This window comes from Equus przewalskii, chromosome 13 (assembly GCF_037783145.1).
Source record: "Equus przewalskii isolate Varuska chromosome 13, EquPr2, whole genome shotgun sequence".
Classification (NCBI taxonomy): Eukaryota; Metazoa; Chordata; class Mammalia; order Perissodactyla; family Equidae; genus Equus; species Equus przewalskii.
This window is the reverse complement of record NC_091843.1, coordinates 30,000,148-30,018,668: the sequence shown is the minus strand read 5'-3', so window position 1 is coordinate 30,018,668 and position 18,521 is coordinate 30,000,148. Positions and strand designations below refer to the sequence as shown.

The 18,521-nt window shown below is 43.0% G+C and overlaps 1 protein-coding gene across 16 annotated transcripts in view; it reads right to left on the bottom strand.

Annotated features, from left to right (window-relative positions):
• The window catches only part of PPP2R2B (protein phosphatase 2 regulatory subunit Bbeta), a 436,961-nt gene that overhangs the window by 254,805 nt on the left and 163,635 nt on the right, over positions 1 to 18,521 (bottom strand). For 5 of the 16 annotated variants that reach the window (XM_070569297.1, XM_070569296.1, XM_008513883.2 and 2 more), the window contains one exon: positions 12,668 to 12,861. The exons of 9 other annotated variants lie outside the window; for them this stretch is intronic. In XM_070569297.1, coding sequence (XP_070425398.1) covers positions 12,668 to 12,861 — 194 coding nt within the window. Of the gene's footprint in view, positions 1 to 12,667; positions 12,862 to 13,366; positions 13,606 to 17,504; positions 17,702 to 18,521 lie in introns of those variants that run through there. 2 more of the 16 variants (XM_008513884.2, XM_070569308.1) reach the window with 2 other exon arrangements.

Below are 18,521 nucleotides of genomic sequence, written 5' to 3'. Positions count from 1 at the left end.
CCCTCTCACACACATGCCACCCCCCACACACACAGTCTGGAAGAAAATACATCAAAAAGTGTTTATAACGATTGTGTCTTGGGCTAGAGGTAAATTTGATTCTTTTTTGCACTTTTCTTTATAGTTCAAGCTTTTATCAGTGAGCATATATTTTGTTCTCTCATAGCCTCTTTTCTTTGCTTACATAGTATTTAACAAGATTTAAATTCATATTCTTATGTTTGTGTTTATTTAATGTGTACCTTCCCAACAGAATGCAAGCTCTACGAAAGCAAGGTCTACATCTGTTTTTTTTTAGTGGTATATACTTGTTTTTTTAGCATGGTGCCTAATATAATAATAAATGTTTTTTAAATGACTATTGAATGAACAATTTGGGGTACACTAGTCAGAAGAGGTATGATTACCTTGTGGGGATTGTAAGGGGCTATCGATTGTAAGGGGCTATCAGACAGTCTGTTACGTCTCTAGTCTCCACCTCATTTGCTCAAACAACATACTATATTCCTTGCTTACACTTGCCTCCTGACATCACACAAGACTCCCTTCTCCATTGGCCACTCCTCTCCACCCGTCAGAATCCCACCAAGACCCCATTTCCCCCACTAAGCCATTCCTGTTCAGGTAAGCTTCCCTCTAGCACTTACTACAACCACTCACTTGGAAGATCCACATTTTTTGAACTTCTATTGGGTTCCGAACACTTTTTTAGAATAGGGGTCAGCAAACCATGGTCCACGGGCAACCACTTGATTTTGTAAATAGAGTTTCACTAGAATACAGCCACGCCCACATGCTACCAAGGCAGAGTTGACTGTATGATCAGCAAAGTCTAAAATATTCACTCTCTAGCCCTTTACAGAACAAATCTACCGACCCCTGCTCTAGAACACCTACCTGCTTGTGTAAAATGGAGATAATACCAAATTTTTGTCCAATTAGAAGGCTATTCTTAGGATGATATGGGATCCAAAGTAGATGCCCAAGAGCTTTGTAATAAAGAAATTATTGTAACATACTTAAATTTGTTCTTAAGAACAAATTTTTGTGTCACACATACCTGCATTCAAGTCCTGAGTCTGCTGATTGATACTAGGCAGATTACACACATTCTCTAAGCCTCACTTTCATCATCAGTAAAATAGAAATCCATTCCTTCATTTCCTTAATTAACACGTAATGAGTGCTATTTGCCAGGTACTATACTAGGAGATGGATGATGGATAATGGAGAATAAGACCTAAAAGTCTCCCTCACCTAAGTCAGCTTTAATAGCACATACATCTGACGGTTGTTGTGAGGATCAAGTGATATAGATACAGACACATGCATGTGTCTATATCATATATATATACACATCAATATAGTACACAATATATACATATATACATTATATATAGTACATCATACATAGCACATATAGAGCTCTTACTTCAATTCCTGGTACACTGCAAGCACTTAGTATTTGGTGGCTCCTCCTCCTCATTCTAATTACAACAGAAGCTCTTTTTTTTTTTTTTTTTAAAGATTTTATTTTTTTTCCTTTTTCTCCCCAAAGCCCCCTGGTACATAGTTGTATATTCTTCGTTGTGGGTCCTTCTAGTTGTGGCATGTGGGATGCTGCCTCAGCGTGGTTTGATGAGCAGTGCCATGTCCACGCCCAGGATTCGAACCAACGAAACACTGGGCCGCCTGCAGCAGAGTGCGTGAACTTAACCGCTCGGCCACGGGGCCAGCCCCTACAACAGAAGCTCTTTTAACAGACCTCTAGAAAGCTGACTAATTGGATGAAAAAATGCCTTCCACTCCCTCTGGAAAATGGGCATATAGCATGTTCTATACTCACAGCTAATGTAGTAGGCTAATCTCAGGTACACAGGCACACTTCTGCTTCTTCTGGGTGAAGTGCATGTTTACTGACAGTCAGTTGTGTTTGTTCCAAAATCTCTTGAGGCTGGTTATACTTTTTATTTAATTAAATATCATGGAAGGTGATGAAAAGAATGGTGTGAAAAGAAAGAGAATGATTATTTCATATGAAAACTAAATCGAATGTTTTCAAAAGATGACAAAGAACTGTTGAATAAAACGTGGGAGAGACAAAAGATTGGGGACAATCATAAAATCCTAGAAGGGTCTGTAGTAAGATTACTTCTCAGGTGTATATACTCTTGTCCAACCTCAAGGAAACCAAACTCAGACACGGTCTTTGTTATTTTGGGTGTTGTTTGTGCAAGAAAAATATAACCCCCAATCAGCAGACTCATACTTAAAGAGTAAGCCTTGATTCAATACGCTCTTCATCGAAATTAGGCAATGCTGTTTAAAATAGGTGTATCATTTTTTATGATTCTCTGCCTTAACTACCCAATTTACCATCAGCTATGGTCCCAAATGCATGGAATAAGAGAGGGATTCTTTTGTATTTATTTAATTCTCACGTATAAACAATAACAGGTCAGCAAGGGGCATGTTGCCTCACCCCCTGCCATGTTTTCTAGGTAAGAAAATAATCAGAGAGATGCAGTGACCTGTCCAAGGCCACAGAACTAGTACTGCTGGAAGTGGGTCAAGAGCCAGGCGGGCTCTTTTTCCACTACCTCAGCTACCTGGTGATACCAGACAGGCACACGCAGCAGACTCACACAACCTGGCTTATACGGTTAAGTACATTTTGAGAAGGACAGAGTGTCATCTGCCCAAATTGATGGAAAGATGCTTGAGAACAAGAACTCCCTAGCACAACTGGCATAGCAGCTCGTAATAAGTACAACAAATAAATTTGATTTGACTTGATGAATTTTCTTTCCTGCTTTATAATAGTGGAAGGAATTGGGGCCCTCTTGATTTCTGAAAGAACCAGGTTCCCCTGGGGTTTATAACCCCCTCCATGGAGTATACAATAGCAGGGGAGAAATTCTATTGTGCCTGTCAGATCGCGTCATTGAGAGCTCAGCCTCACCCATTGGCACTTGCTCATCCCTGTCAGTGCAGCAAGATGAGCAGCACCCTGCTCACCAGATGGTTATTTGTTCCACCAGCCACCTTTGCTGCATCCCCGATTCACTCCAGCCTAGGACAGTCTCCAGCATTCATGCTGCAAGGCAGCTCCTGCCAACAACTTTGCCAAATGGCTCCTCTCAAAGTCATGGGCCGCCCAGACAGACTGGCTCCTCCATCTGCAGCAGCTTTTGGCAACGAGACGCTTTTCTTTCTGGCTCCACCTCTTGGCTGCACCAGAGCCTTCTTGCCAGAAGGATGATCTGACCCATCAGTACATACAGCCAGGCCTGGAGTTCTGGGGCCATTTAACTATGCCTGTGTCCCCAGACTCACCCCTGAGCACAATGTCAGGACACACCAAAGAGACCTAGACGATCACATAAAGACACAGTGCATCACAGAAACTTAGAGCCAGCAAAATCTATAGAAAGCATGCCTCCCCTCCCCCATCTTCAGCCTCATTTTAGTAGATTAGGAAACTGAAGCCCAGAGAGTAAAATTGACTAATGATGGTGGCAGGACCAGGAATAACACCTAGGTCTTCTGATGGGCACTCCACATCACTGCTTATGATACTGCACTGTCTTCCAATTTTTCCTCCATTCATTCTCAAATTCTTGATAAAAATTGAACCCTGTGTAGTGGTATTGATTCAAAAGAGTATTTCTTTAGAAAAATAAATAATCCTTTCTCTGTGTCAACATCATGACTTTGGCTTTAAACAGGTGTGTTCGTGTACTACACCGACAGACCTGGAAGTGACTTCTGTTCTCCCACTTACTGTTGGGTGAAGTTGGACATGAAATAATCTCATTCTGCTTCAACTTTTCGCTTAAAGTGGTATAAGAACAACTTACAGAGTTGTGAGGATTAAACAAGGAAAATATTTTAAAGCCCAAAGTTTGTTCCTGGAACATAGCAAGCCCTCCATGACTGCTAGCAAGCAACATTGTTCTTTATTAACACTGAAATCACAATGGTTTCAGAATATAAAGTACTATGCACATACAAATAAGTGTGCCAGGTATTCCCATTTTCCACATTAGGAATTTCAAGTTCACAAAGTTAAATGACTTATCCAAGGTTACTTAGAGAATAAATGAAGGGCCAGAAATTCCCTCTTGCCATTTTGGTAAGAAATGGAAACCAGCATCTTGGCTTAAAGTTGATAAAATCAAGAAGGATAACATTTAAACAAACACACACACACACACATATATATATAAAAGTATGTGTGTATATACATACATATGAATAATCACTGCAGCATTTTATGTAATATAAAAAGCTGGAGACAATTTTCCATCCATCCACAAGGGAATTACTAAATAAACTGTGGTACCGTCATAGCATGGGGCACTGTACAGCCATTAAAAAGAACAAGGCAGAGGTAGGTGTCCTGAAATGGAGAGATTTTTCAGATACATCACTGAGTGGGAGAATAGACAAAGTGCAAATAAGCAGTATGCATTCAGTTATGCAAACACCCCCCATGTATATCTGTACATGTATATTTAAATGTATGAAAATGCACACAAAGGTGCTATGAGGAAGCAGATCCAGCTATTGACAATGGTAAACCTGCAACGGGAAGCGGGGTGGGTGTGGGATGGAGGGTGATCATGTTTGGCTTAATCTACTTCTATAATGCTTAAATCCTTTCAAGTAAGAAGGCATTTATGTATTATTTGCCTTATTAAATAAAGACATAAAGGCAGAGAGGAATGTGAATGACAAGAATACAGCTGCTGTGAACCAACAGACCTCCTAACTTGGGTGCACCTGGCCCCAACTTGACTTCTGTAAAGTTCCATGAGCAATGTTACTCTCCTCAAGTTCCTTGTACAGCTCTCCCCTTTGGTAAAACACTTCCTGGTGATATTTTGTAGTGAGGGATCTGAGTTCTGTCTTTCAGATCACCTGGGAGTGCTCAGCATCTCGCTGTAATATTCCCCATTCGAGCCATTTACAGTTGTTTCATCCTCCGTACCCTTGTGCGTCTGTTGCGGGTCACAGAGCTGAGCCCCCTACATTAAGTGGAGGAGGTGGCCTGCCATTCTGTGACTACTTCAGGTTCATTACCTAATGGATTTACAGCAGTGGAATCAGCAGTGCATGATGGAGGAGGCTGTCAGTCCCCCAGCATCAAGCCCAGCATACCTGGAATACATCTTCTCACAGGTAAGGGATCTTTGGCACACTCCTTCTAGAAGACCTCATCTTTTTGAGGTTAAAACCTGCCCGTAGGGGCCCCTCCAGACCCTTAGACTTCCTGCATCTTTTTGCCTCTTACCCACAGAGTCCCCTTCATTTCTTTAAATTTGCTGTAAGCAATCAGGTCTCTTTCTGCTAAAGCACAGAACTGAGAGTCTGACTTCCCCCTCTATACACCCATCCCTTTCCATTACTCATGATGACCCTTCTCCAAAGAAACCAATTAATACTAATTAGTTTTCCACAGATTTCACACATGCATATCCTATCATCCTCCCTCCCCACTATTTCCATAGTGAACTTGGAGCATAAGAATTCAAAGTTTCCTGGATTACTTAAGACAAATCTCCTACTGGTCATATAAAAAGAATCTGTGCTTCCAATGAGATAGTTATGTCAGAACTGGTCTGTCATGTCACAGCTGATTTTCAGCCTGATTCTACAGTTCTATCGGAAAGGAAAAAGAAGAAAATTTGATGGTAAAGATGGTAAGTTTGGCTAAAGCAAACTCATCTTAGTAATAGGGAATAAGGGGAGCAGCATTGGAGAGCTGCTCTGGCCAAAATGAGGTCTCAGACACCTCCACATTTATGTGCAAAAGAACATGTGCCATCACACAGCTGCCTCTGTCCCACTCCTTTTGCGCTGCTCCAGGCAACTACAGGAGTTGCCATCAGCTCTGGAGAACAGGTGTCTAGGTGGCCCAGTAGGACCATCTCAGCTCAGTCCAGGAACTGCATGGTGAATGTCCTAAGCTGAGGGTGAGAGACATAGAGAAGGCTATCAAAACCCAGCTAATTTTCACATCCTGATTGCTCAATTCCATAAATATTTTCCTTCTCTCCTTGTAGAGCAGAATAAATCTACAGGAATAAGTCAGCTAAGGCTTCTGGAATTGGGTGGGAGAGTTAAGCTCCCTCCCTGTGGGAGGAAGGGGAAGGAAGGAGGAAGTGCACCCAGACATGTGCACTGCCCTACTGGGAAGAGATGGAACAAGTGAATGGAGTAGCACTGAAGGGCGCCATGGGGCTACATACAGAAGCTAGAACCTGCCTCTCTTCCCCTAAAATCCTGGCAAGAGGCAGTGTGGGTGGGCAAAGAGCACATGCCTAGAGTCCAGCAGTCATGGATCCCAGTCTGATTCCGCCATTTACATGTGACCTTATACAAGCTTCTTTGCTTCTCCGAACCCTGAAATTTCTTATTCTGAAAAATGGGGTTAATGTAACAATTCTCTCATGGTTGTTGAAGGAGATTAAATGAGTAAATATATGAGAAACACCCAGGAAAATGCCTGGAATACAGTCAGTACTCAAGAAACCTTAGTTCTCTTTCCTTAGCTAAGTGTCTAAATTGGACCCTTAAGTTTCTTTATAAATGTAAATGCCAGAGTCTAGGAATGTCAGTCTACAGCTGTGCTCTTTTCATTGAGCATTACCAATATTTTGACAGGACTGGCCTAATATTATTCACCCCAGGTTCATTGGTACGGTTCCGACCAGCCCTCATAAAGGGCTCTGGATTGCCCCTGGGGACCTGGATGCTAATAATGAATACTCGCTAGTGATTTTCAATGCATTCTGGTTATTATGTTTAGTAGCAGAACATTTCCCATCCCCAGAAAGGTCATTTACAATAATATAAGGCAGCTTCTTTCCACCTTCCATTTCAGATTTTTCTGAGAACAGCAGAGAACTCAAACATTCATCCATATGCATTGGAAATACTATTCTGATCTGGCCTTTGCATACAAATACCAAAGCAACTTAAGAAACTACCGGGCAGCTCTCCATCATATGATACCACCTCCTTTTCTTTTTCCAATGCCTTCCCAGCATCTTCATAGCAAAAGCCATTTTCATGTACCTTCCCAGTTTTATTCATCATAATGCCCCTCTTTCTTGAGCGTGTGTGCGGAAGAAGCAGGGACCTTTACTATCTTTTATTCCTGTGTCCCTAAGAAGTTATAACATCTTAAAAGTTACACAGATGTCAAGTTTGGAGACCCCTTAAACTCAACTCACCCAGGACTGGACTCGTCTTATTCTATCACATTGCTGAGAAATAGCCATATAGCGTTATTTAAATAATTCCAGTGTGTAGTTAATTATGCTGACCAAGGCATTCCATTATGAGGTACTCTTTGTTACAATTTATTTATACCAAGCTAAGATCAGTTTCCTTGTAATTTCTTACTCATTGGCTCAAATTCTGCACTGGAGTGCTCTTCTCCTAGGCATCTCATCTACTCACCTGGTTTTAAAAACCTGCAATATGCTGGTGACATGTCAAATTATATATCTATTCCAGGTCTTTCTTCTGAGCTTCAGACCCAGATATGCAGCTGCTTACTTGAGAGTCTCACTCTGAGATTATATATCTCACAGGTCCCTCAAACTAAGCAATTTCCAAGGTCTTTTTCCATTTTCAGTGAGAAGCTCCACTATGCAGTCATTCTCCTGGCAAAATCCTGGCAGTTGTCCTTGACACCATTTCATCTACTTCTCCATCTCCACTCAATCTGTCACACCAAGTATGTCCTATCCATTCTTCTCCTACAACATATCTCAAATCCATTTAATTCTCCATTTCTGCTGCTGCCACCGTCCTAGAGCACAGCCATGGCCTCCTAATTATCTCCCTGCTTCTGCTCCTATTCACTTCCTACCCTGTGGTATGACCCCACCCTTCCTAGTGGACAGACTGAGCTTTTGAAAAAAACAAACCTGATCATACTTCCCACCCCCATCAAAATCCTTTAATGGCTTTCTATCCATCTAGATAGATAATGGCACTCTATCCATAAAGTCCAAACTCCTTGTGGTCAACACGGCTCAGTGTGATCTGGTCCCTGAGTATCTCTCCAGTATCTTTTTTCTAATATTTTATTATGAAAATTTTCAAACAGACAGCAAAGTTGAAAAAAAATTTATAGTGAATACCCATAGACTGACCTCTCAGATTTTACCATTACCATTTTATACTTGCTTTATCATATATCCATCCATTTATCCATCCCTCTATCCAGCATTAATCTTTCTTGATTTTGGTGCCTTCAAAAGTAAACTGCAGGCTCCAGTCTCATTTTCATCACTCTTCCTCTTGGTCCCTACACTCCAGCCAGAGGCATCTTCCCCTTCCTTGAATCTGTCAGACTATTTTGTATCTCTGGGCTTTTGACCTATTGTCCATTCTACCTGCAATGTCTTCAGTTCTTGTTAATTCCTAACTCATCCTTTAGTTCTCAGCTTCAACTTTCTCTGAAAGGCTGGCCCTACACCCCCAATCTAAATTAGATCTGCTTTCCTGCCTTATTTATGGTCTCAAGGCACTTGGGGCTTTCCCAAAAAATCACTTATCACAATTGGTCACTATAATTTTATTTGCAAAATTATTTGTTTAATGTGCATCTCCTCCACTAGACAGTAAGCTCCATGAGGACATAGACCAGTCTGCACTGGAACACGCTGGACCACCTCTGCAGAAAATCAGTTAATATTTGTTGAAAGAATTAAAAGGCAGAATGAATAAACAACTGGAAGGTGCTATATGGAGTAAGTGAATTTGTTCTTTCTTTAATATGTGCAAACGGTATGGGTTTTTAAAGGCCTCCATGAGAAGATGGAACTTACTTGCTGCCAGAATATAACCAACAAGTACATTAAGACCAATTACTAAACGGCAAGATCCATGGCTAGTGGTTGAGCCAAGAAGAGACCGTGGTGGATTTTAGCGACCTCTCCTCCATCTCCACCAGCCCTTCCCCTCAGGATCTTTCTGATTCAACACACAAGCCAAGGAAAAACTGTGCTTGCTGTGCAATATAGCTTAAGTAATTACAACAATAGCTATAATGTACTGAGCCCATTTATCCAGGTCTGGCTTAGTGTCAGGCACTGTCTTGAGTGCTTGCCCTGTATTAAATCACTTTTCCTGTGGCACAGGTTCCATTGTATCCCCATTTTACAGGTAACAGAACACAGTAGTTATTTAAAAACATGTTGTCTGACTTTCCCTTCTAAACACATTGCCACTCCTATAAACTCCACCAATATAGAGTATTCTCTCTTTGGCCCCATTTGAAAGTAGGAAGGTTAATCTAGAGAACTCTCAGACTTCTATAATGGAGAGAGGGTTTTAGTTGGTTCTAACAAGTCTAAAAATACAGAAAGAAATCCACATACAGATCAAAGAGACTTAAAAGATGAACTCTTGGTTAGGAAACTCAGAGTTCCATATCTGAAAAAGCCAATAAAATCATTATGTTGACTTATTTTTGTGGTCATTCCAACCCCAACCCCATGGCCCCCCAGTGCTTTTCCTCATATATAACACCGTAGACACACTTTCAAATGATCCCTGCAAAGAATTTTGTCCCAGATGTAACACAGTTTACACACAAAGTTAAAACTATTGTGATTTCCCCCATAAAAGGAACTAATGGTTAAAGGAAAATGAGGCAGTGCAGAATGTCCTAGTGGAAGAGTATGGGTTTCAGACAGTTTTGAGTTTGAAGAAAAGCTTTTCCCCTGTCTGTGTGACCTTGGCAAATTAGTAACATCTCTGGGCCTCAGTTGCTCAGTTTCCTTATTTGAAAGAGGAAATAACAAGATCCACTTAGCAGGGTTTGGATATATTAAAATGATAGATATAAAAAGCTCAGCCAATGCTTGGAACATGGAAGATGCTCAAAGATGGCAACTTTAAAAAGGGAGGAAAGATAGGGGAGGGTGGTAACCTTGATGCCCAGAGTAAAAGAAGAGTCATAGGAAATCTTTACTAAATGCACATCATGCATTCTTGAGAGAGAGAGAGGAGCTTGGGTAAAAGTGTCCTTTAGCATTTGCATTGCTCTTAGCCAGATGAACTTGCCTGCAGCTACCACTTACAATGCAAATTGAGCTTAGAGTCCTTCACACTAACTACACAGCAAAACCCTTTCAGCTTTAAATAGAATACTGCAGTGTGGAATGATCTGAGCAGAGGGAAGAGAAATTCAGAGATAAATGCAAAGGAGATCGTGAAGAAAAAAATCTGACATATCTGGCCAGGTAGGAAAATGCAGAAATATCAAAAGAAACAAAAAGAAAAGCAAAGTCTATAGAAGGACCTCTAAGCTAATTCCCCAGAAAGCAGGTTTAAGTTAATAAATGGGAAGAGAAATTTGGGGGGAAACCCCCAATAAAGTGGATTTTTACACAGAACCTTTTGATCTGGTGCTCTTTCAGGGTGTACTAGCACTTTTGAGGTCTCCATCAGAAGAAGAGGATGCTTCCCTTCAGGCTGGCGCCATTCATGAATGTTCCCTAAAATGAACAGGTTAAGACCAGAGAGAACTTCCTGCTCTGCCCAACTTCCGCTATTTACATTGTATAAGTTCCTTTTTAATTTTCTTCCCAAAGCTTCACCAAGATCAGGTAAAGAAACCTGGAAGCCTACTGTGGAATAAAGATTTGTTTAGTTTTGTGTGTTTAGTGCGTGTGTGTATGTGTGTGTGTGTGTGTGAGAGAGAGAGAGAGAGAGAGAGAGAGAGAGACAGAGACAGAGACAGAGAGAGACAGAGAGATATCTGAGAGGTTGATTTAGAAAGATTTTTTGAAAGCTCTTTGCTATAAACTCATACCTCATTTTTCACTATATGAACCCAGGTATTTTATCCAGAATCAGAGTTTATAAAAATGCCACAAAATAGCAACAAAGATTAGGTAATGTGTAAGGCCCTGAAAGCAATGAGGAATACCGTTTTAAACCCATTTCTTCATTCTACAGATGACATTCTTATACATGTGGCCACAATTTGCCCCTCTTCTGGGCTCAGTAAGTGTCCTTTGCCTGCACTTAGAGGCATAATGCAATATAGAAGAAAATATGAAGGCAGCCCTCTTTCTTTGTTGTCACAAACAGGAAGAAGTGTCCCCAAAAATGTCAACAGACCCAAGGCCAACTTCTCTCTTGGATGACATGCTTAGACACAGAGCTAATCATACGCTACCTGGTAACTGAGTCAGTGACAAAGCAGTAAGACTGAGGAAGAACATCTTCCAACCACGTTGTTATCATGCAAATAGAAAGAATCAGCAAGTATGGTGCTTGGTATGGGGGAGGGATAGGCTGAACATCTTTAAAGCCATCTCTAAGCTCCTGGAAGCCAGAGATCTGCAACTCTGCTTAATCTGTCTAGCACCATGGACATATTAGGTTTGATGCTCTCCAATGATAATGATGAATGGACAATATATTTTCAATAGCATTGGGCATTCTTTCTATCTAAAACTTCCAGGGATGTTTATAGAAGATGCCACCTTTACCCCCAAATTGTGTCTTTTCATTTCTTTCAGATGTTGAACTCTTTTACTCTTCCCACCCCATCTCTCTAGTAGTGTTGATTTGATTAAATATTATAGAAATTTTAGCATCCAAGAATAATAAGAATAATGTTAATATATCGCCACATTTTCCTAAAGCACTTTCACACCCATTTTCTCACGTGGCTATTACAATGTGAAAATCCAACATTTTATATGAGTGGTTAAGGATGAAGTCCTACGGGTAGATAATGAAAGCAAAAATGCAGAAGTTTTGGTATTTGGGGGAAAAAAAATGCCTCCACTCTCTATTCACACACAAAAGGCGGAAAGAGATTCCACCTGCTGACTTTCCCTGCCCGTCCGCACGGCACTCAGGCTAATGTCAGAACAAGCTGGGAGAAAGAGAGAGAGAGAGACGAAAATTTCCCCTCCTGGCAAAGCTCAGCTTACTGAACCCTCTTGCTTTCTGCTGGCTGTTGATTCAGCAGAAACTACTGCTGCAGAATTCATAATGGTGATTTTTAAAGGCCCCACTGATCGCATTGCTCGCCCCACGTGTCAGACTCATTCGCTCGCTGCTGGAACACTGCTTCCCCAGTCACATTTTTATTTTCTTGCTAATGCACTTCCAAGGGGAGAGAGGCTCACCCTTTTGGGTTTTTGATTGTCTGAGCAGGTAACCTGGCTGGAGAGATGAACGGGCAGGAAATGAAACCATGCCCTCCCTGCAGCCACTGAGAGAGACAACATCATTCCGCTTAGGGAGGGGAGGACCTTCGGTCCTGGTGGGCCCCTTCCTTCTTATCTCCCCCCAAGAACCCTGCAAACATCTTGAGGGAGCGGTTATCTGCCTTCTGGGGGTCATTTTTCCAGCCAGGAGCCCCACCCTGAAAAGCCTAATCCCTGAGGGCCATTTTAACTCCCTTGGGCGCCGGGTCCACCTGCTGCTGAACGCCAGGCTCGCCTCGCGGAGCCTGGATTGATGTGGGGCACACTGGCGGCTGCCCCTGCAAGCCGAGCCCCCGCCCCAGCCCCGGGGCCCAGAGGAGTCTCCGCCACTCCGCGCCCAGCTGTCCGCGGAGCACAGCGATCCGCAACTTGCGCCCGGCCCCAGCGGCGGAATGCGGTGGGGCTGGCGTTACCTTCGGTCGCATAGCTGTGGTCGCGCAGGAAACTGTTGTTGATTTTGCGGGTATCAATGTCCTCCTCCATTGACAGCAGGCTTACTTGCGTGGGAACCAGAAGCCGGCAGACAAGTATCCATGATCCCTCCCCGCAGCCAGTCTCACAGGAGAGGGGGGCAGGGGAGCCAGTGGGACTGCACCATGGTCCGAGCCTGAGGAGGAGACGGGGAGGCGGAGAGAGAAAAAAAAATAAAAACCCGGCAATGGAGCTGTCACCTCCTCCACTCGGGATCTCCGAGGCTGCGGCGGCTCCTCCCGTGGTGCGCTCACTCCAGCTCCAATTCCCAGCGAGGATGCTGCGCCTGCCTCCGCTGCCTCCGGGTGCCAAGATGCGCCGTGCCCCGAGGGGTCTGGTCCCGCCCGCCGCCCGGGAGGCGCTCACAAGCGGGGCTGGGGAGATGCCCAACAGGTTCCCCTCGTTGGCAGCCGCTCCAAAATGCAAAAAAGATCCCTCCTCCCCCTGGGAGAGCGGGCAGCCGCGACAAAATGGTGCCTTTCTGGACCCGAGCTGCAGTGGCGAGATGGTAGGGGCAGGATTCAGGCTTGCCCGGCCCGGATGAGGGTGCTAGTCCCACGGGAGGGTGGCTCCGGCTGGCGGGGGCTAGGAAGCCAGCGGGGAGCTGGGCAGGGCGCTGCGGCCGGCGCCAGCGCACTCACCCTCACACCCACACGCGCGCACTCGCAGCTGCTGCTGCTGCTGCAGAAGGAGGCTGGAGGCGGCTGGTGCGTTCAAGGCGAGGCTCCTCCCAACCGCGTCAGCAGCCCCGGGACTCTTCCCCGTCAGCGGTGGTGGCCGAGGCAGAGGCTGCGGCTACTCTCTGCGGCAGTGGGGCGCACGCAGCCGCGAACCGGCACCTGGTCAGCAAGCAGCTAGCTTGCAGGTTCACGTGAAAAGCAAAAACGTGTTCTTCCAACCTCCCTCAGCCTGTACCACGCAGCTAAGGGCGGCCGGCGTTTACTCTAGCACCCAGAGTCCCTAGCTCGCTGCCTTTCTCCGGACACCTGCGCTTCAGAACGACAAGGAGAAGTATGTTCCCTTGGGTAGACAGGAAGCCTACATCCAGGTCCCTTTTGCTCAGCCTTATGTGATGCATGCGGTCCCTTGATGAAGTTAAAGGGCGAGGCCTGGGGTTGGAAGCCTCAGAAAGAGAGGAGAGAACGGGAAGGCGAGCGGCTCGTAGCCTAGCTTAAGCCCTCTGTGCTAGGCATAGAAAGAGGAGCAGGGGCCAGAACTTTTCTATGGTCACATCTGACTTCTCCATTCCAAACAGAGTCAAAAATATCTCATGCTAACTGTAGGCGTCTATGTCTACACAGGCAGAGGGAAGCAGAGGGCTGAGTTATGAATCTAGTCGATATAGTCAATCCGAAAAAGCTCCCCTTACCTAGCCCTTTGCACTTTTGGACAAACTGCTGCAGGCCGTCCTGCAGGTTTTGCTGTGAAGACACAACATTGCAGGAACGGCTTACAAATACTTGCAACATGGAAGGTACATTGGAGCCCTGAGCCCACAGAGAGCCGCTGCTACCTGAGGGAATTTCAAACATCCAATGAATACAAAGAAGAGGCCTCTCTTCCTACTTCAACTAGGAGGAAAATACAGAATTCCCTACCCACCCGTGTTTCCCCCAATTGCAAATTCCTTATTTGAAAGAAAATTAGATCATTATTGTTATGAAACAACTAAAATCATTTATGAAGCAACCCAAATCATTAGAAAGCCAGTTTGGAAGAGAAATTTCCCCGGTTTCCTCTTGTAGAAGGTATTCATTTCAGTGGGTGTCACACTGCAGAGAGAGACATTAGCAACTGTCTTGCTCAGTTAAGCTCCACAAGTTTAGCTAGATGAGCCCAGAGGGACCTGTGAGTTAATTATATACATACAATGCTTCAACTAACACAATTTAGAAAGTATTTGAAGTTCAAAAAAATGAGAAAACAAGTTCGTAACTGAGGTTGGGAATTGCCATTAGATTTCCATGAAGAATAGATGCTTCCAGCAGGTGGAAAATGGCATTGTCTCTCTCTCCAGAAAGCGATCGCACATCTCTGAGGGAAGAGAGTAGAAACATTCTTTGGTATAATTTTTGGGGGAATTTCAGCTTTCAATAGACTCCATTTTATTTGCGTCTGGTGGTTAAGTCTTACATGCTTGTTTGACTATTTGTTCAAAGTTCACGTATGAAATTCCAGTAACAGATGAGAGCTGGTGCAACTTAGTTTAATCCACTGCAGCATCAGTTGCCATGGTTGGTTCTCCACATAATGAGCTGTATCCATCACCAAGGCTCCAGTGGTCAGCTCATCTTTAGTTATACCGTCCAGCTTCTCTTGTAATTCCGTATAATGGGGAAAGGAGGGGTAGAGGGGAAAAAAGCTAATTTCATCTCAAAGTGGTGAGAAGGCGTCTTGTTTTCAACTGCAACGGCCTTAAGCTGCAACAAGAGACCTTGGAATAGTATTTGGGAAATTCTCCCCTTTGTCTTCCTGGAACATGGGCTAGACTGGAACAGAGCTGCCTGATGAATCAGGTAGGCCCGGGCTCATTGGCCAGGCTGTGCTTGAGGAATTTGCCACTGTAACCAATGGGAGAAATGTTTCCTCCATAGATCCCACCTCTTGGTTTACTAAATCTTCCCTTTCACATTTCCTGTTAATTTCCTCCTGCATTTATTCAACAATACAGGCAATTTTTTTCCTAGGACACAAGTTCTGAGAAGGCAAATTAGATAGATCTCCATGGATTAAGCAGATCCAAGGCTTCAATTTTGTGCACCACTCTCTTCTACTTTGAGCCCCTCCAACCAAAACCAAGAAAAATAAGCTGTTGGCTTTGAGCTTTCACAAAACGACGTGTAGTAGAGGAGGTAAGGGAATGAAAGAAGCCCTGTGCCATTCTGTGGTGGGAAGAGGACTGCGCAGACCACTTCTCAGAAGACTCGCTGACCTCCTTTCTATTCCTCCAACATGTCAAGTTCTTTCCAAAAGCTTTTGGCATTTGCACATGCCATTCTCTATGCCCCTTCCTCATGTTCTTGGCATTCTTCAGTCTGAGCTGAACTGTCCTTACTTCAATGGGGCATTCCATGAACACACGCCCCCTCCTTTCTGTCTCTGCATCTTTTTTTTTTGTCTTCTTTACGGCACATTGCATTTTGTAATAGCTGTTTACTTATTATTGTCAACTATTCTCACTATACCTCTGATGTTAAGTATCTGTCACGTAGTAGATGCTCAATTATATTTGTTGAATGTAGATAAATATTTCTTGAATGAATGAATTACTGAATTTGTTCAGTGATATTTAGGTTTTATAGCTCTACCTTTATCAAAATTCTTGCCAAAAAAACCCCCAACAATAATGCCTGTGGTGAGCCAGTAATTTTCTAGCTTGAACTCCTATTCCTATTGAAATAATTGTCTTACCCATTCCTGCATGCATATGCACCAAAAATATTTACTGAGCACTTAAATATGACAAAAGTTATTCTAGGTGCTGGGGATATAGTTAAAACAAAGCAGAGTTCCTTTCTTTATAGAACTGAAATTCCATCATCTGATTTTAATAACATTAAATTCTTAGAAATACAACAAATGCATTGTAAATCAACAGACTATAGCATAATGTTAAGTGCCAAGGCTTTGATATCAAACAAAGCTGATTTTCTACCACTTATTGTCCTCGAGCAAGTTATACAATCTCTCTAAGCCGTTTTTTTAATCTATAAATTAGGGAGAATAATAGTATCTACTTCATGGAGTTATTGTGAGGATTAAATGAGATAATACTTGGAAATATTATATTGCTATTGTTGAGTATTTACTACTGTCACCACCATCAATACTGAACAGATATTGAAGCACTTACTATGTCAGCCACTGGGATAGGACTGGAGATTCAGTAATGTCAATGCATAAGATGTATAGTCAGTCTCTGCTCTCATGGAACTTAGTGTCTAATTTACAGTTTATGTAAAGGGGGCCACAGGCTACAACAGGGGCCGCAGAGGACACTCTGAAAGGCTGACCTAATTCAGGCTTGTGCTTTACACAGAAAAGGCCAATTACAAGTACACAGCCTTCTTAAGTGACACAATTCAGCATGACAGCATGTGGACACATTCTTTTTTTATCACCCTTGTCATGGTCTCCTTCCCCCAACCCTCCCATACAACCTCACCGCAGTTAGGTTAGTGCTGCCTACACTGGAACCTTTTAGGTCATCCTGTCCAATTAGCACTTTAAATATCTACAATTTTATGAAAACCTTTGACCTATGCCAGTCTGGAGATTCTCAGTATAGGCTTTAGGTGTCACACAATCCCGGTTTGTGTCCCAGCTTAGGCATTTATGAATTTCATGACCTTTGGCAAATAATTTAACATCTCTGAGCCTCAGTATTTGCAAAAGTGGAAGAAAATAATAGGAGCTACTTCATACAGTTGTTGAGTGGCTTCAGAGACAACGTAAGGAAAGTACTTAGGATGGGCTTGGCCCATAGCCAGGCCTCACTAAAATGTCAGTTCTCCCTGCTAGCAGTGGCCCATCGGGGTCTCCATGCACAGAGAATTGGACAGATGTACTATAAGTCAATCATTCGTGTGAACAAAAGTGACCTGGAAACCTCAGTTTTACCACCTCTCAATCTGTCTTAATGAGCAACTGGAAACTAGATACATGAAATTTTACCATCTTGCAAAAAGCCCTTTATAAGCCACAATGACTTGTGTAAATAGAAGGAGTTAGGATTATCTTCTTTTGATTTTCGCTGTGTGTACATGCAGACCTCATCACCTTTCTCTATTGTGGAATCATACGGAATCCCTCTCCAGGATCACTCAGCAGCGAATGCACAGCTATCTCTCTGAGGTGGTTTATGTGTTGACTGCCCAGAGGATGACCTCTTGAGTTTCTAGCAAGGTTTGCAGTTCCTTTTTGTGCATGGAACAACGTGAAATACACATGAGTGAGCCTTTAGCATGGCATTTAACCTAGGAAAAGAAAACAAAACATCTTGCTCTCAAAATGTCGTATTAATTCTAGATTCTGGATACTTAGTGGATTTCACCAAGTAAAATGTTCCCTCAATTGTCCAAGTACAACAACTTATGAAAATAAACAGTGGTATCCTGGAGCTGGTACGTACCGGCTATTGAGAGCCGATTGTGGCAATTATACACATCTCTTTCCATTTCTGCTTTGAGTGACATCATGTTGGTAGCTTAAAATCTGTAATCTGCCATGGTGGGATATTTATATTAAGGAAATAAAAAAACATTTTTTTCAGAGCTGATTGTTAAACATTTACCAGCACACCAGTAGAAACACATTACTTACTGATATATCTTTCTACTCATCCCTGTTATCTGTGCAGAGTTCCTTCCAATTTCTCAATGCTAAGTCTCCCAAGCTGTGTCAAATTCTAGAACATTCCATCATCCAACCAAACTTCAGCCATGGTGTTAAGTAACTCTTAAAATACTACCTTTACCATGAAGCTTTCCCATATGCATCAGAGAAAACCTGATGCCTTTGTTTGATCCCTTCTAGGCTGGTTATGAAATTGCAATGGCAGACCTGTATGTGATTGCCCCTAAAGGGCCCCTAGACTTGATAACGTAAGGAACATTAGGTGCATGCCCACTCTTGACGAATCATTCTTTTCTACCATTCAAGCTCTATTGTTCTTTGCCCTTGATTTGCCTAAATACAAAACAAAAGCATCCACTAGGCCTGATTTCACTGACAGCTCTTCTACTTGTTTAGTTTGGGTATTGAGGCAATGGGAGAAAAGGAACAAAAACCCAAGAG